The 21,252-nt window shown below is 35.1% G+C and overlaps 1 protein-coding gene across 4 annotated transcripts in view; it reads left to right on the forward strand.

Moving 5' to 3' along the window:
- Positions 1 to 21,252, forward strand: part of FSIP2 (fibrous sheath interacting protein 2) — a 74,854-nt gene that overhangs the window by 13,579 nt on the left and 40,023 nt on the right. For 3 of the 4 annotated variants that reach the window (XM_038585055.1, XM_038585059.1, XM_038585057.1), the window contains 6 exons: positions 1,018 to 1,107; positions 9,121 to 9,233; positions 9,979 to 10,021; positions 11,217 to 11,323; positions 13,802 to 13,865; positions 17,898 to 17,955. In XM_038585055.1, coding sequence (XP_038440983.1) covers positions 1,018 to 1,107; positions 9,121 to 9,233; positions 9,979 to 10,021; positions 11,217 to 11,323; positions 13,802 to 13,865; positions 17,898 to 17,955 — 475 coding nt within the window. The remainder of the gene's footprint in view (positions 1 to 1,017; positions 1,108 to 9,120; positions 9,234 to 9,978; positions 10,022 to 11,216; positions 11,324 to 13,801; positions 13,866 to 17,897; positions 17,956 to 21,252) is intronic. The other variant, XM_038585056.1, reaches the window with a different exon arrangement.

Genomic DNA, 21,252 nt, shown 5'->3' on the forward strand with positions numbered 1-21,252 from the left:
ACAACAATCTCATGTTTTGGGAAAGAAACCACCTTAGGGGCACCTGGGTGGCCCAGTTAGTTAAGCAGCTGACTCTTGGTTTCAGCTCAGGTCATGATCTCCCAGTTGTGTGATCGAACCTTGAGTCAGGCTCTGGGCTCAGTGTAGAGTCTGCCCCAGATTCGCTCACCCTCTCCCTCTGTCAAATATATAAATCTTAAACAAAAAATAGAGAGAAAAGAAATCACTTTAGCAACAATATGTATCCCTACATCTTCAACTGTTAACTTTCCCATTTACTAGGAAGAGAGGTTCAACTAGACATTTTAGACATTGGTTACCTTAAAACCCCTTTTTTGAAGATGTTAATGAACTTATGTTGTCAAGGTGACAAGACTATCTACTTTGCAAATGAAATTGAATTACCATTCTGAGTAACATTGTCATCTTCCACTAAGTAGACAGTTTCCAGAGGGACGGAGAACGAGAGGGGAAGGGAATACGAGGTGAATTTGCTTCAGTGGGGAGACAGATCACTCTCACATCACATCTCTAATGAAAACCCACTGAGTGCACTTGATGTGAGGAGACTTTGCCCTCCTTAAACAGTCAGAAACAGGAACTACAACTGGGTCTATCACAAAGGAGGAATATGCATACAGTTGCTTGTGCCAGGCTGGGGGGCACATCCAGGAAGTGCAACACTCACTGGGGGCTGACAGGTCTCCAGCCAGTAGCTACCTTGGTTGGTATGCATCTCCACAGATGGGAAATGACATGGTACGGGGGTCTGCATGTAGCTTTTCTCTCCACCAGAAGAAAATTCCATCCTTCCAAGTGTATCTCTTAACCCAAAGTGATAATATTTCAAGAGTGTCTTCCCATGTCATATCTCTCTGGCTCCTCTAATACCACACCCCATCCCACATACAAATTAGCATAAGGCTCACTTCTTCTTGGGGATGAAAAAAAATAGTCTATCTTGAGAATTCATCATCACTATCATTAAAAATAAATATCTTATTACATTTCTTTAAGCGTATTCTCTAAAGAAGAAAAAGAAGATTTATGACAACATGAACTTAGTTTACCCTGTTGGTGACCAGAGAGCAAATAAAGCAGTAAATGGTAATTGAATATTTTGATAAGAAATACTAAGTAATAATTTTGGGAAAGACTGAGTTTGGATAGCACTGTTTGCTTAGATGCTTTAAATGCTTGAATCTTCTGTTTTCTGTTGTCAAGTGACTGAGGAAGAGTGATCCCTACCAACAATGACACAACCTCTATGGGTTTCAGAATTTGATCTCTATACTGATTTAGTGTTCTAACCCTAACATTATGTCCTTGTTTTAGAAAAATCAAATGTACAGTCTACTGATGTTAAATAAGTGGGGTATACACATATACACACACACCTAACAAACTGCAAAATAGTTTTAATAATGTTCAAAATGATTTTAGAAAACTCTGAAATAGGTCAGAAATGAACTCCAAAGCCACTGTGAACTCTACTCATACTATATTACTTGATGTTGTCTCTTACAGCTCACTGGACTAAACCAGGAACCCAAATGACAGCATTAAACTCCTCCAAATAATACACTATCAAAAGTGTGAGATTATTCAAAATTGAACAATCTGAATTATCAAATTTCCAGGGAAAAAGTAAAGCGTAAAGAGTTAAAATTCCTTTGGCTTTATCAGTTCAAATCTAAAACAAACAAAAAAAGGTCCAAAATCTTTCCTCCCTGATAATGTGATTTGATTAGTCTTAATCAAGAATTAGAAACCTGGGGAGCCACAGGGTGCCTTAGCGGAGGCTGTCTTCCACTCTTAGGACCATGAGGTAGACTTAATTCAACTCTAAGTTTCATGGGTCCTATTTTTAAAGCTTAAAGACTTTTTTTTTTTTTGGCACCAAAGTTATTATTACCATGTACAAAATTAGGACAACACCAGCCCACCTCTACTAAGTATAGACAATATAAACTTACTTTCCATCAATGAACCCTGAGTATGAACTCTGTAGAGTATCACAGCTTTTATATAGTTCTATGGCCAATTTGCCCTGTGTTTTGTGGTTGGCAGCTCCCCAATCAGAGTTGTGAGCCCTGAACTCTATTCCTTGCTTCTGATCTTGTGTCTGTATTTTCTTATGTCCTCGAAAAAAGTCCTGACATGTTTACCTTGATTTTAAATCACCTCAGGCAAAATGGAATTTTTTTTTTCGTATAATTGCATCCAATCACATGTATGGATTTGTGTGATCTCTACCACAGTCACACAGGATTCATACAATCACACCATTCCAAAACTTTCCTTTTCCTGTCATACCTTGCTCCCTCCCATTACTAACCCTAGGTAACCACTGATCGTTCTTCATCACTCTAGTGCTTTTTCCCTTAGAGCATGTCTTATAAATAGAATCCTATAGTATTTGACGTTGTGATAACGTCTTCTTTCACTCGGCGTTCAGAATTTATTCAAGTTATTGCAGGTATTGATCATTTACTGATCATTTACTACTAGTATTCGATAGTATATATGCACCAGAATTTTTGTGTACATTCATCAGTTGAAGGACATTTTGGTTGTTTCCAGGTTTGGTGATTATGAATAGAAAAAATCAGAAGTGTTTACAAGTCAGATTTTTGTGTAAACAAGGGATCGTGGAGTCGGATGGTGAACGTATGCTTAAGTTTGTGAAGAGCTGCCCAACTGCTTTCCCGAATGCCTACACTGTTTTGCATTCCTATCAGTAGCGTAGGAGAGATCCATTTGCTATGCAGTCTTGCAACCATTAGTATTATCAGCAATTTTTTAATTTTAGTCTCTCTAGTAGGTGTAGTGGTGACTCATCCTGATTTCCGTTTCCATTTCCTTAATGGCTAATGATGTTAATATCTTTTCATATGCTGTTTGCCTTTTGTAAATCCTGCTCAGTTCAGTTATATGTTGAGGGGTTTTTTGCTCATCCTTTATCAGGTAGTTTTCTTACTGTCAAGTTTAAGGAGTTACTTATATATTCTGAATACAAGTGTTTTCCAGATTGCAGTTTGAAAATATTTTCTCTCCGTCTGACTTACCATTTCATTTTCTGTTCCAGTCATCAATTAATGTGTCTATCTCTTTGCCAGCATTGCCCCATCTTAATTATTGCAGCTTTTCACTCTCTTAAAATCAGGTAATATAATTCTACTACCTTTATTTTTTCCCTCAAAATTTAAGGACTTTTAATTCATTTGATTTTGCATATAAATTTTGTGATCAGCTTGTCTGCAAAAATTATGCTGGGATTTTTTTAAATGAAGTACATTAAATCAATCTATAGATCATTTTGAGGAAAAAAGAAATCTTTACAGATCTTGGTCCTCCGATTCATGAACATAGTATCTCTTTCTGTTTGTTTGGGTTATACTTGATTTCTGTCCCAAGTGTTTATATAGTTTTCAGCATAGAGATCTTGTATGTGTTGTGTTATACATAAGTACTTCATTTTTTGGTACTATTATACATGACATTCTTAAAATTTGTTTTTCAATTGTCTATGACTTTTTTTTAAGATTTACTAATTTATTTTAGAGAGAGAGGGTACTCGAGATAGAGGAGGGGCAGAGGGAGTGGGACAGAGAGAAACCCCAAGCTGACTCCCTAATAAGTTGAATGTGGAGCTTGATCTCATGACACTGAGATCATAATCTGAGCTGAAATCAAGAGTAGGACGCTCAACTGACAGCCACCCACGTAACCATGTCCATGACTATGCTTCCTTTGTACAGATTTTTTTTTCCCCCAGTGGCTGTTCCAGATAACAGTGTACTTAGCTTTTCACAATGAACTATGAATAAATATTCACCCTTTAAATGGAATATGGAAAGCTTACCACTATATATGACCCCTTATCCCACCTTCCCTTTGTTATAGTTGTTCTACATATTACATCTATTCATCAAACATCCACTCGGACAATGTAATAAGTTTTATTTTAAATAAGTAGAAGACTAGCTTATTCTATTACTCAGATAGTTACCATTTCAAAAGCCCTTTAATTTCTGATATCCCAGGTTTCTCTCCCATATCATTTTTTTCAATCTATAGAACTTCCTTTTAGCATCTCTTTTAGAACAGATTCTCTGGCACTGAATCATCTTAATTTCCATTTTTATCTAAGAGTGTCTTTATTTTACCTTTCTCCTTGAATGATAATGTTTTCATTTGATATAGAATTGTGTAAGTTGACATTTTTTTTTCCAGAACTTGAAAACTGTTATTTTATTTTATTGTATTTCCTGGTGCTGATATCAGCCGTAATCGAGTTGTTGATGCTCTATAAGTAAGGTGACATTTTTCTCTGCTTGTTAAGATGTGGGAGGGGGGGGTGCTAAATAGTTGTTAGCAACTTGATTCTGATACATTTTGATATGGATTTCTTTTTCTCCCTCCATTTTCCCTGACTTTCCTTAAGCTGTAAGTTCATAGCTTCTGCCAAATTTCTTTTAAGCAGGCTTCCTTCTCCCACAGAAAGAAACACTATCTAAATCTGGTGATTGCTATAACCATCATTTTTTCAATATACTTACAATGTGAATGTATATCCTTAAACTACACATATATATAAACACAGATACCATTAAACTATTTTAATGTGACTTATATGCTGTTCTTCCCAGTCTTAGGTGACTTGCTTTTTACACTCAGCATTATATTTCAGAAGTTTTATCTCTGGGCTGCCTGACATTTTATTTCATTTCACTACTGATCCTATCCCATTGTGTGAATATACCACAATTTACACATACATCTGTTTTCCTATTGATGCAAGTATCTGTTATTTGAACAATATTGCACTGAACATTCATATATGTATGTTCATATATATTATATATATATATGAATACTCATATATATATAAAATCTCCTCATACTCATAGACAAGAGATTCTCCAGGGGTTGTATGTCTAGATACACGAGTTCTGGGTCATGTTTCCTCTACTAAGAAGTTATCTTTTCATATCTCTTGTCCATTTTTCCTACTGGGTTTTCTTTTTTCCTATGGATTTGGAAGATATTTAAAGCTATATTAGACATTTTTCTATTATATACATAAATATAGTATAATAAATAACTTCTAATTTGTGATTTTTTTTTCTGTTCTTTCTTTTTATCTTTTGATGATGGAAATTCTTAATTCAATATGGCTGATGTTAATTTTTTGTCTTATTTGGAGCACATATTCCCAGTGTTGTTAATTATTTTTTTTAGCTTTTCTTATGGAACATTTCAAACATAAATAAAAACCAGCAGTTCCTGGTTTTTAATGTGCCTATCATTCAAGTTGGACATCCAATCGTGAATAATTTTGTCAATGTCCTCAACCTTTCTCTGCTGCCTTGTTGTTCCAAAGCTCATCCCATCAAGATGTAAATAGTAACTAAAAGATATTTTAAATGGGTAACAATACCATTATCACATGGCACAAACAATTCTTTAGCATAACAAAATATTAAATCACTCACCCCCAACCCTGCCCTCCCTGGCAAGGATTAATCTGTTCTCTGCATCTGTGAGTTTGGTTTGGGCTTACTTGTTTTATTTTTTAGATTCCACACATGAAGTGAAATCATATTGTATTTGTCTTTCTCTGACTTGTTTCACTTAGCATAATGCCTTTTCTACACATAAAATCATGTTATTCACAAATAGTGACAATTTTGCATCTTCTTTTCCAATTTTGATGCCTTTTGTTTCTCTTTTTTGCCTAATCGGGGTCTCAGCAGGTCCCTTAAGCAACCCATAAATTTTTTTAATCTATCTTTTAAAAATCCTTTTTTTTTTTTCTGCTCTGGGTGAGTGGTGCTGCCCTGTATTCTAGATCCCTAGCCCTTCCTTCTGGTTCATCCAGTCTGCTGTGAACCCCTCGAGTGTCTTCTTCAGTTCAGTTATTGTATTCTTCAGCTCTATGGCTTATGTTTGGTACTTTCTTATATTTTCCCTCTCTTTGTTGATCCTTCTGTGTTCATCCATCTTTCTCTCAAGATCCATGAGCATCTTTATGACTATTACTTTGGCCTCTTTATCAGATAAATTACTTATGTCTGTTTCATTAAAGGTTTTGTTTTTGGAGGCTTTTCTTATTCTTTCGTTTGGAACACATTTCCTCATTTCCTCATTTTGCTTGATTCTCTGCTTCTATGTTTGAGGCAAAACAGCTCTCCCAGTCTTACGGGCATGGTCACAAGAAGATTGGGGGTGTGTTTCATCTGTTATCTGTGCAGCATCCCACCAAGAACTGTCTCTCTGACTGTTTCAGTCCCAGGGGCCCCAAAATGCAGGACCCCTTGGCCTCTGGAGACAGGCATTCAAAGGGTGCCTCCTGTGAACGGTGCATACTGCTAGCTTTGGCAGGGCCACAGGGTGGCATGGGGGCAGGCAAGCCCAACCACTGGCTTTCGTGGGGCAGGGCCACCGGAGTGGCACTAGCAGGGTAAAGAGACTACAAAAAATGGCATCTGGCATTACCAGCACTTAGCAATGTCGGAGAGCGTAAAATGGCAGTTACCAGCACCTCCTTCCCTGAAGAGAATTGGAACAGACCTCTGCCCTTCCAGCAGGTGCCATAAGAATAGCTGGGGGAACTCCTTCCTGTATGGTCTAAGTGCTCTTCAGCCTGCTGCTTTTGTGCTGGGTCCCAGGGTAAGCAGTCTGTGCACAAGCCCTTTAAGAACAGAGTCTCAAGTTCCTAATGCTCTTTGAATCTCCTGGACATACGCCATGTTAATTTTTAAAGCCAATCACCATACTTTTTTTTTTTTTATAATGTTCATTATTATTTTTAGTACTACCTATAGACTTCTGTTGTGCTGTTACCTCTAATTTTCCTGATGCTCCTCTATCTAGTGCAGGTCCCAAGGGTTAGTAGGGAGCTCAGACTCAGGGATGTGCTCCATATTTGTGAAATCCCTCTCACCTGCGGGTTGTTGCACTGGAGTAGGGGATGGGGGGTGTCGGGTGGAGCATGCCTCTGCCTCTCCTCCCAACCCATGTGTGGCCTTTTATCTTTTGTCGTGGAGGAACTGTTGGGCTAGCTTTCAGGTCTTCTTCAGAAAGAGTTGTTCCAGATGTAGCTGGAGATTTCCTGTGTCCAGGGAGGAGATGAAATCGGGGTCTTCTTATGCTGCCATTTTGCAGGTTCAATTTCTCCGACAATACTGATTCCTAGATGGTGGTGAGTCCTTCCATCAGGAGGCGTAGAATATCTCCTTTTTCTCTTTGTAATGTTAGCAGCCATTTATGTTCAAGGCCTAGATCCAGGAATTAATTAGGGATTGCAAAACTGGGATTTTAATTCTGTCATTCATTCTTCATAGATTAACTGGAATACTTGTATAAAATAAACTTCCTCTTAACTACTCTTTGGTTAGGTGTAGTACAGGATAGTGGAGAAAAGCAACTCAATGCTTAATATTTTACCATCATTTATCAGTTTTCAGAGTAGTAAATTGTTTCAGTAGCATCCTCCAACAATGAGCAATTAGCTTTGTTTTATGTCAGTATGAATTTACAGATTTAAATAAATTCAGTGTGTCTCAATATAATTCTGTTATTGTATTAATGCTGAAATTGTGATAGCTTTAGCCAGTGGGATCTCCCTTTAGGATGATGACTCTTGAGCCCTTTGTGACATAACTCTGATGATTTTTGATAGCTTCCTTGCTATCTGAGAAGACAAGATTATTCAAGCTTATCTTGTATACGTTCAATTGCTTCAACATCATTCAGTTTCACTGGCATTTTTGTAAAGATAAAGTGAACATTTATAAATGATAAGTAGATAGACAGACCTACTTGTGGGCAGTCTCCTGTTTTATTTATCTATTTGTTCTTATATGAATACAGTGTTCTCTGCATCTTTGGGATGATCATCTCAATTTTTTTGTCTTTTAATGTTGTTAATCATTTTGACTTATTTTTAATGTTAAATGTTAAACCAGTCCTGCATTCTCAGGATTAACCTTACTCATTCATTATGCACTATCTTTATCATATATTGTTAAATTCAATTTATTTTATTTATAATTTTTGCATTTTTGTTCATGGGAGGATGTTGACTGAGGTTTTCTTTTCTTGTAATGTCTTTTAATGATCGTAGTATCAGAGTGATCTTGATCTCAAAGTATAACTTGGGATAAGAGTTCATTCCTCTTCAATTTTCTGGGAGAGTCTGTGTGGAATTTTTGTTTTCTTCCTCACATATTTGGCATATAAAAGAGAAATTAAATCATTTGAGCCTGGAGTTTTCTTTCTGGACATTTTTTTAGGAATACATTCAATTTCTTTAATAGATATGTAGTTCTTTATATCATCTATTTATTCAGGAATGAGATTAATTTGTGTTTCTCAAGGAATTTGTCTTTTGTATGTAAATTTTTAAACATACTGCCATACATTTTTTTATATTATTCATTATTATTTTTAGTACTATCTATAGACTTTTGTTGTGCTATTATCTCTAATTTTCTTGATGCTGAAAACTTGTATCCTCTCTTTTTTCCTGGTCAATCTGGATATCACTTATTTTGAACTTTTAAAAAAAGTCAGCTGTTAGTTTCATTATTTTCTCTCTTTTTTCTTTTTCTTTGATCTTTACTATTTTATTTATTTGCTTACTAAATGTTGACAATGATGCGTAAGAATTGAAACTCTAATGCATTGACGAATGGTGTGCAAAAGGTATAGCCATTTTGGAAAACAAAAGTTACACATACAGTATGATCCAGTCATTCCACTACTAGATATTTACCCAACAGAAATGAATACACATGTCCACACATGACTTGTACATGAAAGCTCATAAATATCTATTGTGAGAGGCCAAAATGGAAACAACCCAAACAAGAGGTAAATAGATAAAAAATTGTGATGTATCCATATAATAAAACACTTCTCAGTGGATGAAAAAAAATAAAGGTATTAGAAAAGTTATTTTGATTGCAGTGATAGTTCCACAGTTGTAGATATATTTTAAAATTGAAGAAAACTTTCAATTTAAATAAGTATAGTTTATTGTATTTCAATTACACTTCAATAGGTTGCTTTAAAAAAAAAAAAACAACTATGGTGTTTCTCTCTCGCTTTTAGGACCTACAGCGAATGTCATTTATCAATGTCTAAGTACTTCAAAGACTGTTAACAAAAAAACAGCAAATCCAGCTGGTCTGTCAGATGTACAAGTTAATGATACTGGACAAAAGGTATAAAATTCTGTCTCCAACTTTTGTATGGTGATTTTCTAGTTAAGTTTTCACTTCCATGACCTATCTTCTTCACTAGCATGATACTGACTGACTAAGGATATTAGGATCTATTCATGAGGCCAGATCTTTCCTTTAGAATATTGAGTCACTTTGTGATATAGCAGAAACTAATCCAAACATTTAGTAATTGCAATAATAAGAGCTACAATTTGTTGAACATCTACTGTTGGCCAAGCCCTGTGCTAAACCAGAAAGAAGGGGAAATAAGGAAGTTGGGACATATAAGATAAAAAGATGAATAAAACATAATCACTCCGCTTGAGGATCCATTGCCTGATGAGACAGACAGACACAGAAAAATGTCATCACAATGAAATGATTTTGGAAAAATGTTTGCTAAGCTGTAGGCTGGATTGGAATGGGTTATATTTTATTTCCCTGAAACAGATTGAATGACTCTAACTTTTGAGAACCAACTATTGAATGGATTACTATACCTTTAAACAAAATATGGAATACTAGAAAAGGAACAACTTGTACATTGTTATATATTGAACTCAATTTTAAACTAGTTAAGTTTGAGATCCCTATGTAAGATCTTCCAGAAGGAGACAATTTGCATGTAAAAGATAAGAGGATAAATGGGGGGGGGGATTTTTATAAATTTGGTTGATTGATAGAGGCAAAATTTCTCTTAGAAGTAGTTACTAATGAATGTTTTTCTCTTTAATGTACCATATAGAAAGAGAAAATAACTCAAAAATCAAGTAATTTTGATGATAGAGGTAAGAAAGTAGAAAGCAATCATACTTGTTATTTTATTAAATTCATAATCATAGTCTTATCATGTAGCTTTTCAAGTTGTTTTACATGATTATAAAAACCATGATTATTCTATACAATGCTTTACTTTCCAAAATAATTTGTGAACATAGATATTATAATTGGGTTATATATTTTAGTGATTGCTTGTTGAGTATGACTTTTGAATTTTGTAATCTGTGGAAAAATTAGGGTCCATGCTGGGGCTGTTTTTACTGCTAGACCATATTACTGATTTACTGGAATTCAGAGAGTTCTAGGACAGAGAACCATCTCCAGAAAGGTCCTCATACTCCACTGCCATCAATTCTCCATAAACAATACAACTTATTTCCCATCTCCTCTTCAGTGCACTACACATTGGCTAAATTTTTCTGTGCCTTGTGAGACTCCTGAAAGTCACTAAAAATACTTCTGTGCATATCCTACGTATACATACAGAAGATATTAGACACCCCCATCCAGTGGCCAATGATCACCTCAAATTCAAAAGAGTATCAAACTCATCATCTTCCTGGTCCTCTTTGTGTTTTCACCCAGGCACAAAATATGAATTATCTTTGACTCTTCTTTTTTGTATTTGCATCCCAAAGTTGCCACTTTCTGTCTAATTTACCTCCTTAATTTCTTTTGCTCTTTCCTATTTTTTCATTCCCACAGCTTCTACCCTTGTTTCTTTCATCCTTGACTATTTGAGTGACCTTCCTCCATTCTACTCCTCCTCTTTTTAATGCACCATAAATTTTACTGTGAAAGCAATCTTCCCAAAACACAGCTTTGGTTCTTCCCCTATCCAAGTAGTGGGTGGTTTACCACTGCAGACTGAGTGAAATGAAAACAACTAATCCTGGGAGTAGTCCATGTTTCATTATAGGGATTAAGTGGCCTAATAGTAAATAAATTAGGATCAGAGGTCAAGGATTTCAGACATGTCTCTGAAGGCTAGAGTGAACCATTGGAAATTTGTAGTTAGTGAACATTTAAAAAGGTTATTCTTGGAGATACTTCTCTTTAAGTCAAATATACCCCTAATTGTGGTAATTCAGTGATTGCGGCAGCTCGGCCGAGAGAGCACTAGATTAAATCTATTCATTAGCATTCACCCTTGTTCCAGAAATATGATCTTCTCATATGTAAAGTTATCTCTTCTTTCTCTAGGAAATGTACACATCTCAGCTCAAAATTCAGTTGTTTCACCTCAAACTTCCCCCACAAGAAATTGTCCAAAATCTTCACCGTCTTACCTGGATCCTCCAAAAGATGAGGTATGTAATATTTCTCTTGCTCTAAATGCAAGTAGAGTAAATGAAATACGGTCTTATGATCAGCATTGGTATAAAACCTTTCGTCATGAAGTGACCATACCAACCACTTCACTCCCTGAAATTAGCCATACCATAACAAAATTTTAATAGCCCTAGGATAATCTTCCTAAACATAAGCTACAACATTGGCGCTCACAGTGCATACCCACAGCCCTCAGAGGAAGTATTAATTTGGCCTTTGATTGGGCTTTGACTAGTACTGATGGATTGTTCAGAGATAGCCATGCTACCTGTCCTCTTTTTGCTTTTGACTGGCCATCAGTCACCTGCTATTGGAAAGTTCCTAGCAAAGATTCAAAGATTGTGATATAAACGAGAATTTTTTTCTCTGTGAGTTGCCTACTTTGTGACAGGAGTCAAAAACCACATCATTCCATTCCATTAGTAGCACAGCATGAATTGGTCTAAATATGCTACAGAGTTCACGTGATTTGAAAATGGCAATTTGCTAGGTTCTTTCCAAATGAATTCTACTTGAATAGGGTAGGAAGTGGCATCATTTTCTGTTTCTTCTAATGCACGATAATTGACAGACTCTGTTATGCATAACTTCTAAGACGTATGTTTACCACAACATGCTTGTCTGACACGCAGCCTTATTGTAAACATTTTGCAGGTCAGTGTTCTACTACATCGATATCCATTTTATGTAGGCTAAGAGTCAATAAAAGAAATTTCTTAAACTTCAACATTTAAAATCCTAGTATTGCCCAACAGATTGCAAAAGCTATGTCCTTTACTAAACAAACAAACCTCTTGTAAAAACAGTATCTAAATTTTATTACTGACCTTTTATGGTTAATACATTCGCCACCCATGTGGATCTCAAGTGAATACTAAATGTCCACCAAGTCCTAATTTATTATGAGAAATAGCATGGCCATTTTTTTTTTATTTTTTTTAAATAAATTAATTTTTTATTGGTGTTCAATTTACCAACATACAGAATAACACCCAGTGCTCATCCCGTCAAGTGCCCCCCTCAGTGCCCGTCACCCAGTCACCCCCACCCCCCGCCCTCCTCCCCTTCCACCACCCCTAGTTCGTTTCCCAGAGTCAGGAGTCTTTATGTTCTGTCTCCCTTTCTGATATTTCCCACACATTTCTTATGCTAAGTATTACACTCTGCTTCTGACATGTTGTGCACAGCCTATCACTGTCGGAAAATGTATTTCTAGGGGCCTATGTTCAGCTCTCAGATCTGAGGGGGGAAAAAAATAAGCCTATTTCATGGATTTACCTCCCTCAGCAGGTTGAGTTCCGGAACAAGTCTAGAGAACAACACGTCTTCTCTGCTTCAGCTCTACTTAAACCTTTCTCCTATTGTAGCTTTGTTAAAAATAATACTAATAACGATGCATCCATTCTTTTGTCCATTGAGTTGATGAACTTACTAATCAGTGCATTCTACAGAAAGTTAATTTTAGGATGCCAGTGAGTACTGCTGTGTAGGAAAGAGTTAACGTAGCAGGCTTGAGACTGCTGTCTTTAGAAGGGCCTGCTTTCAAGGTTGCCCTTGGCTAGTGTCTGGGAAGTTAGCTTTTCTAACAGTCCCCAAGTGATATGGAACGTCCCCTCACTGAATAGATGGTGCACTATATTGCAAATACTGTGATTTTTGCTGAACATCTGATTTCTTTTTAGGAAGCTGGAATCTTGATAGGCACTAAGGCAGAGGGTGTCCTCATGACCAGCCTTCCATAAAAACTTTGAGTGCTGAGTTTCTAATGGATTTCTCTGGACATAAACATTGTACATGCTACTGTATATATATATTTTTTTTTTCTTAAAGATTTATTTATTCATTTATGATAGACATAGAGAGAGAGAGGGAGGCAGAGACACAGGAGGAGGGAGAAGCAGGCTCCATGCCGGGAGCCCGATGACGTGGGACTTGATCCCGGGACTCCAGGATCGCTCCCTGGGCCAAAGGCAGGCGCCAAACCGCTGAGCCACCCAGGGATCCCCTACTGTATATATTTTTTTCAACTGCTAGAGAAAAGAGCATACTCATGTGTTCTCTCACAGTAGGGAATGAATATAAGAAAAATTGTGCATAGATTTTTCCAGACTCAGCCTGTGTCTTTTCTCCCCTTCTTTATCCTATAGTGTATCCTTTTACTGTAATAAATCTTAGATGTGAGTACAACTATATTCTGAGTCCTATGAGCCTAAGCATATCACCAAATGTGTGGGCGGTCTTATGGACCTCCCATGATACAACAGTGAACTTTTAAATACTGTAAATAAATATAACATAAACATCACAAAATGTGTGCATTTAAAAAAAAACTGACATTTTAGAAGAGTTCTCAAAATTTTAAGTTTCTATATTTTAAATATAGAATAATTATTGATGTTCAAATCCTGGGGAGAAAAATCCTTTGAGGATGTTTGTTTGTTGTTTGGATTATGCAGAAGGGGATAACTGCTGACTGTAATGGAAGATTAAACAAGAGCTCAAGCTACCTCTGTGAATCAGGTAAACATCAATAATAGCTATTGAGTAAGTCATGTAATCTCTTAATTCATTTTTTCAACTAACATTTATTGAGCTCCTGCTTCATGCCTGGTATGGTGCTAAATATTCTTTGAAGGTTTGGTACAAATCACCAGCAAAATATTTAACCTGGTCCTGGTTCTCTTAGTGAGAAAAAAATTTAAACCATATATCTAATTAGATGTGAAACTACATATTTTGTTTCTTTTTGTTTTCACAATTTACACTTTACTTGTAAATTTACTTATCTGAATTTTCCAACTTCCAGGCATAAAGTTATCGTATATCCTATGCATGTGGGTCAGATTATTGGAAGGCAGTACAGCATAATGAGTAGGAACATATATTCTGACACAATTACTTAAGTTGAATCCACACACCAAAACTAAAAATTTACATCTGGCCAAGTTATTTAATTTTCCGTTCTTTGTTTTTTTTTCCACCTATAAAATGAGAATGTCATGTAACCCAAATTCACCTGCCCAATCACTGGAAAGGCCAATAATGAAAAGAAGAGTTTTGATAAGGAAGGTACTTAATTGTTTTGTGGACTGACAACATAGCCTTTAAGGTAGCAGATTTTTGAAATATCTACAAAATTGCTTTATTGGCTTAGCACACATGATCAAGTTTATTATATGTTCTGATTAATTTATTATATGTTCTGTGTGGTTGAAAACAATAAATATTACCAATTTGGTGGTGCCATGTTCTAAATATTTCCATTCAATCAAGACGTTGAATTGTGTTGTTCAAATGTTCAATATATTTATTTTATTTACTCAGTTCTGATACTATTATAGCTACATCAGCTTTCAGTCTTGAATCGTTTTATGTATAGATGTGGCTTTTGTAAACACTCTACCCCTGCATCTTGTTTTATTTTTATTGTGTATTGGAAATTTGCTTTTAACTGAATTTAAGCTATTTACAGTTATGTTAATTAAACCGTTAGATTTTTACTGCCTTATTGGTGCTTTTGCTTTGTTATGCTTTTTTATATTTTGCTTTAATTTCTCCTTTCTTGCTTTGTTTCAGAATATTAAACTTATTTTTAATCCATTTTTCTCTCTACTGTTTTAGAAACTGTATGCTGTGTATATTCCTTTTGACAATTATCCGAATTCTGGAATGTATAAAGTAAAAGTCAAAGTTAAAATAATTAACTTCTAAACCACCATCTCATATCATATTTAACCAATAATTTAGTTTTTATTATTTTTTACCAGCTAAATATTGTTCTGATTTTTGAACAGTCAGGTTTTGTTTATATTTGTACATGTTTACCAATAGTTTTTTGTTCACCATTCCTTTTTGCATTTCCTACTTTATAGAATCACCTTCATTCTTCCCTAAGTAAATCCATTCTTTAGAAATGTCATCAGTGAATGTGTTTTGGGAATAAATCGTCAGATTTTATTTGATAAAGTTCCATTTTACCATGTTCTAGGACATAATTATGGCTGGGTATATAAGTTCTTAAGGGCAGTTATTTTTTTCTTGGTACTTTAAAGACATTGCTCTACTTAAATGTTCTACTTTTTCTCTAATAATCCCTGTGTGAGTGATTCTCCCTCTCCCCTACCCACACACACTTCAGTCTGCTTTTAAGGTCTTACTTTTGCTTTTCTGCAGTACTACTATGATGAACAGTTCTGGACAGGTTTCAGCTATTTTTCTCTCCTGTATTGCCTCTCCTCACTTTCTTTATTATCTTCTTCTAAAATTCCAGTTACGTATATGTTAGACCTCCGTTTTTTCTTCTACATCTTTTAACAATTAGATTTTTCATTTCTCTGCTGCATTCTGGTTAATTTCTTCAAATTTGTCTTTCAAATCACCAAATCTTTCTTCAGTTTATCTAATCTACTATTTTATCAATTCAATGCATTCTGAAATTTTACTGATTAATTATATATATGCATATATATATACACACACACATATATATATAATTTCTGAAGTTATTTTTCAAATTTTACTAGATTTTTTTGACAAGTTCTTGTCCCATTCTTGTGTTCTCCAATCCCTTCTTTATATATTTAAATATATAAATGCACTCATAAGATATTCCTTATTTGGTAATTCAAATATCTGATATCATTAATGCCTAATTCTAATTTTGTTTTGTTTTGTTTTGCTGCTGACAGTCATGGGGATTTGTTTCTTCATATTTGTCTTTGTGTGTGTGTGTGTGTGTGTTTGTAAGGGGCATCATTGTTTTATGTGAGCTCATTTTTGATAGAAATGTATCCTTGGGAATTCTATGTTTGTATAGTATGTATTGCTCTATAGAACTCAAATTCAACACATTAAATATGTACAGTTTTTTGAATATCAATTATACCTCAATACACCAGTTTTAAAAATGTCCATATGCTTCTGCTAGGCATCTGGAAGAGGTATAAATACAGATTCATTTTAAATTCTCACTTAGAGTTTTAAGACCATATAGTAGATTTGAACCTCAAAGTCATACAGGAATTCATAATCACAGATTATCTCTTAAGAGATATTTTTATTTTTTCCTCTTCTTCCTCTATCCACAGCTGAAGCCAAGACATAGTTTATGTGTGCTGCTACCTCTGTGGCATGAGTTTTTTTTTTTTTTTTAATTCTTCAATGAAAGGTATAGCTCTCCAGCATCCAGTATGTTTTTAGAGGCTCTTACTTAGTTTTGATTCTCCATTTCGTTTGCAGGTATTGCCAATGTTCATAGAGCAAGCATCAGCTTCAAAATTTGCTTAGATTTGTGTTACTCCAGACTTTTTACTGTCAAGGATTTTTTTTTATTGTGTTTCAAAGCTTAGCTGCTTTTAAAAGGATAGTTTTAATATTTTATATAGAATTCTAAGCAAATTTTTCAAATATCTACTCCAGCATACTAATGGAAACAGAAAACTTTTTGTATTTTGTTTTTATAATAGTATTGTCTTCACACTTAATATCTCAGAGATCCGTACTCTCCTAATTCCAGTTACTTCTACCAAACTGAACACACACATAAAAAGTATCTACAAAAACAAATTCAAAAAGGTTCACACAATTTAAGTAAGACTTTTTATACACATCGCTAGAACCTACCGGTTACTCATTTACTGGAAGAAACGAGTTACCATCTAAACTTGACTTTGAACTGGTTCTAATCACTAATACTACTTTCTGAAATTAGGACAATCTTTTTGTTTAAAACTTTTATTCATGTCCATTTTTGCATAATTGACATACACCAATTCAGTATGCCTGTAGAGATGGACAGAAAGACTTCCTCTATCACTTCAATCCAGAGTATTTAACAAAACTCAGTAATAGAATCTTGCTGGATTATATACAGAGCAAGTTAGGTAATACCCAAGTAGGAGAAGATTAATGGCAGACAAATCAATGAATAAATTTTGGTGAACATGTTAAATAATGGACTCAACAAACAAATGTTAGTGAATACTTACTGTGTTATGCGCTGAGGATACAGTGGTAAATTTGTGGCATAGGAAGACAGAAGAGTAAACATTTAATCATGTTATAACGTAATGAGTTTTGTAATAGAACTATGTGTGGAATACTTCAGGCTCACTACAGAAGGATATTTATTTACTTTGGCAAAGGTTTCTAGTGGAATTAACACAAACTGAAGCCTAAAAGACGAGTGGTTAAAAAAGAAGTCATAGGGTGCTCCCAACAAAGGGAATGGCAAAAACAAAGGCCCAGACACATGGAAAATATGACATATTCAGCAAATTATGTCATTCGGGATCTCTGAACCATAGAATATATATGAATATATAGAGACCAGCCAGAGTAGACACTGCAGAGATAAGTGAGAACATCAGATTGTATGGTATATTTTATGCCTTCCTAAGGAATTTGGGCTTCATTGTGGAGAATCTCTGGAGGCTTTTAAACAAGATGCAGTACCAAAGAATAAAGATCTACTAGAGGATATTAATTTCCATTTTACAAGTTGCTGGGGGGAAGAATACAAACTAATTACAATTTTCTTTTTCTAATAAATAGGACCTCCAGTTCATGCCACAGCTCAGGGTACTTTCCCTTCCCGTGTTTTCTCAAATATGTAAGTATCTAAGAAAATTAATGTGTAATTATAAATTAATACTTTAATAATTACATGAGTGCTATTCAAAAGCAAATGATTACATGGACTCCTCTACTAGTTCTACTTGGATTTAGTGAAACTTCTGTCTTTTGCAAACTCTCAGCACTAAGCTTAAATTGTAAAGCAGACAAAGGGAATGTTTTTTGTCTTCCTTCTCTGTCTCCTTATCCCCACTGTGTTTCTACACTTCCCCCTTCACTTCAGAGTCTTCATACGACATTCAAGTATATCCTGCCATAATCCTTCCTCTTCAGGAAATTTCTGAGTTTTGGACCTTGTTACTTTGTTCTTATCTCCTTTGAAATATTTACCATTTCTTAGGCCGTTTGCAATTATTGGCTTCCCAAGGATAGTATGTTAGGTTACTACAAATATTAATGGCTTAACCAATTATTCTTGTCCTAAAGGGTGTTTACAGTAAAATCCCAAATAATGACCTCTGATGATGGAAATTGCGAGTCTCTGGAGAAGAAATTTGGGGGTCCTGATGGATTTTCATTCCTCAAAACTCAATAGCCACTATTTTATTGGTGGTTATAAATGGTTTTTCCAACTCTAGGGAAAAAAACTACTATTTTAGACCCAATATCATCAATTTCTAAAAAGGTAATTTAAAAAATAATGTCCAGGATATACTTTAGAAACCCCAAATCTCTAACAATATGATAGAGCAACGTTAAGTGATGTATGGTGGCAAAGGGTATCAAAATATTCAGGTCGAACTTCCTTGGAGGAAGAATCTTGATTTAGGATTGATGGATGTCAGTTTGACTGACTTACTGAGAGTGCACAGGATATGTAGCGCTGTAATAGATGCAGAAAGAAGAAAACTGACAAGTTCAGTTTAAAGCAATAGTACAAAGTGGAGGAATGACAATCATGTGCACATAATGACCATTTTTATTTTATGTATTGAATAAATACATTTTTATTTATTGGAAATATACTTGCCTCTTCATTAAAAAGGTTAAAAGAGGTTCATAATAAAGTCTCAATTCTTGCCTCTTTATTTTGCCCCCACCCAAGATAACAGAACTACAAAATCATTTGAATCTCTTAGCAAATATTTTGGCTACTCTTTCATTAAAAATGTTAGCTCAGCTAAGATGATTAACTCTACGCATGGCCTGGAGTTTCTTCCCAGTCCCTCCCAAATTGACAGTAGTAAAAACTTTTAGTTGCACGTACCCAGCGTAACCTCAGGTCAGGGTACAAATAAAACAGAACTAACAATCCTTTCTGGTCTGACTCTTCTCGTCATATGCATATCACAGTCCTCTTGTTCTGATTTAAATCAAAATTTCATAAGACTTTATTGTAGAATCATCACATTTGATCTACTGTCCACCTCATCTTCCCTTCTTTTATTGCTTAGTTCTATTTTTCTCTAGTGTTAATACAAAAGGCATACAGGAAGGTTTATAAAATAATAAATGGAAATTCAGGATTAAGAGAATGAACACAAAGCAAATGCCATAACAGTGGGGGTAAACAGAGTTGCCATAATTGTGTACTGCACTTAGATAATAAGTACGTTCACGTTAGTAAGAAGGGAGACATAAGGAGTAATAGAGTGAAGGAGGCAATAAGTCTGCAGCTATGCAGACTGTGGTCAGGAATTTGTAGTTTATTTATTAGGTGGCACTCTGATGGTGTGGATGGGGAATATAATGGTCATATTAGCATGTATGAGAGACAACTCTGACAAATATATAAGAAAAATTGAAGGCAAGAAACCAGGAATCAGTTCTAGAAGTCCATTAGTGACCTGCATTAAGGCTCCATTCTGTATTAGAGAGTAGGCCTAGATCCAAAAGGCTGTAAATGGGAATTTATCAAATGTTATTGAGAAACTCCCATGTTCAAAACAGAATGCTAAATGGTAGGCAGATACCACAATGAACAAAGCCATGATATGAAGGTGGTGTTTTTCAAGGATACCATGGAGCTGGAGAAAAAGGACAGAAATAGGGCAAGTGAAAATTTCACAAAGCTCACTCTTTTTACTTAGATCAACCATTTTTCTTGGATAAACGTTCTTTGAAAAGCTGAAAGTCCTATGGTTAATTTTCAGAGTTCAGAAACTGAAACAAGAATTCTCTAAAGACGTTTGCTATGAAATTATCTTTAAAACATTTTGCCAGTTTTCCCACCGCTTCTATGGAGTAGTAAGTTTTCAGAGCTCCTTGCTCTGCCTTTTTCATACTTCTTCTGGTTATTACAGTTGTTCAAAGTGGGCTTCATTAAAGCTTTCTGTTATTTGGTCAATTTTATTCTTTGGTCTTTGCTCTGTTTGGACCTATATGCATGTCTTTGGGGCAGAGAGCCTTTTGAGGACAGTTATCAATCAATAGGTTGGACTCCTCAAGTTCCATTTGGTACCTACAGTATAATGTAGAGAGAATAGAAGAATGAATCTGGGAGAATTAGGTTGCAGAGTGTCTGCAAGAAGAAAACTATGCTTAGGTTGACCTGAGAAAGCAGATCCTAGAAAAATAAAGGCCAAAAGACAGAAAACATGTCACTGATATCAGCTTTCATGTTCCCAGTTCCATACTACAAAAAGGTTTTAATCTAAATATGAGTTGTTGCTACCAAGCCTAATATCTGAGCTGAAACCAGTGAATTTGGGGTTTGGGACGGTATGTGTGTGTGTGTGTGGGGGGGGGGCATTGTTGTTGTTTCTGCCAAGATTTAGGATGTAATTCTCAGTCTTGCTGTTTCTCATGACTGAATTTTAGACTTTGGGAAAGACTTTGATTGTTTTAATGTATATTACAGACCTACAACAATGAAAAAGAATGTCAATTTTCTTTTAAGAAACTGGGAAGAGGGCCTATGTTAAAATATATGAGAGTTCAGATATCTGATCATATGCAAAGAGCCAAAGTCAAAACTTATAGAAGCATCACGTGGTCTTTGATCTGGTTTTATTGTTAATAAAACAATAATATTGTTTTTTATTAAAACAATAAAACAAATTTGTTTATTAAAACAAACAACAAATATTTGTTTTTTTTTCTAAAATCGTCATTATTTTATTTGTTACAATTCAGAAACTATACTTTTAATTTCATTAGTGTGTGTTGACAATCCCATTAGAACACACGATAGAATATGTTCATACATATAAAAGTCTACATCTAAATTGGTATTGCATATGACTAGGAACCTCTTATTTTAACCCATATTGAAAAATCATTCACATATTCCCTTCCTGCTGTTTGATGAAAGTGTAGGTGGGGCTATGAGGTT

The sequence above is a fragment of the Canis lupus genome, chromosome 36 (genome assembly GCF_011100685.1).
Source record: "Canis lupus familiaris isolate Mischka breed German Shepherd chromosome 36, alternate assembly UU_Cfam_GSD_1.0, whole genome shotgun sequence".
Classification (NCBI taxonomy): domain Eukaryota; kingdom Metazoa; phylum Chordata; class Mammalia; order Carnivora; family Canidae; genus Canis; species Canis lupus.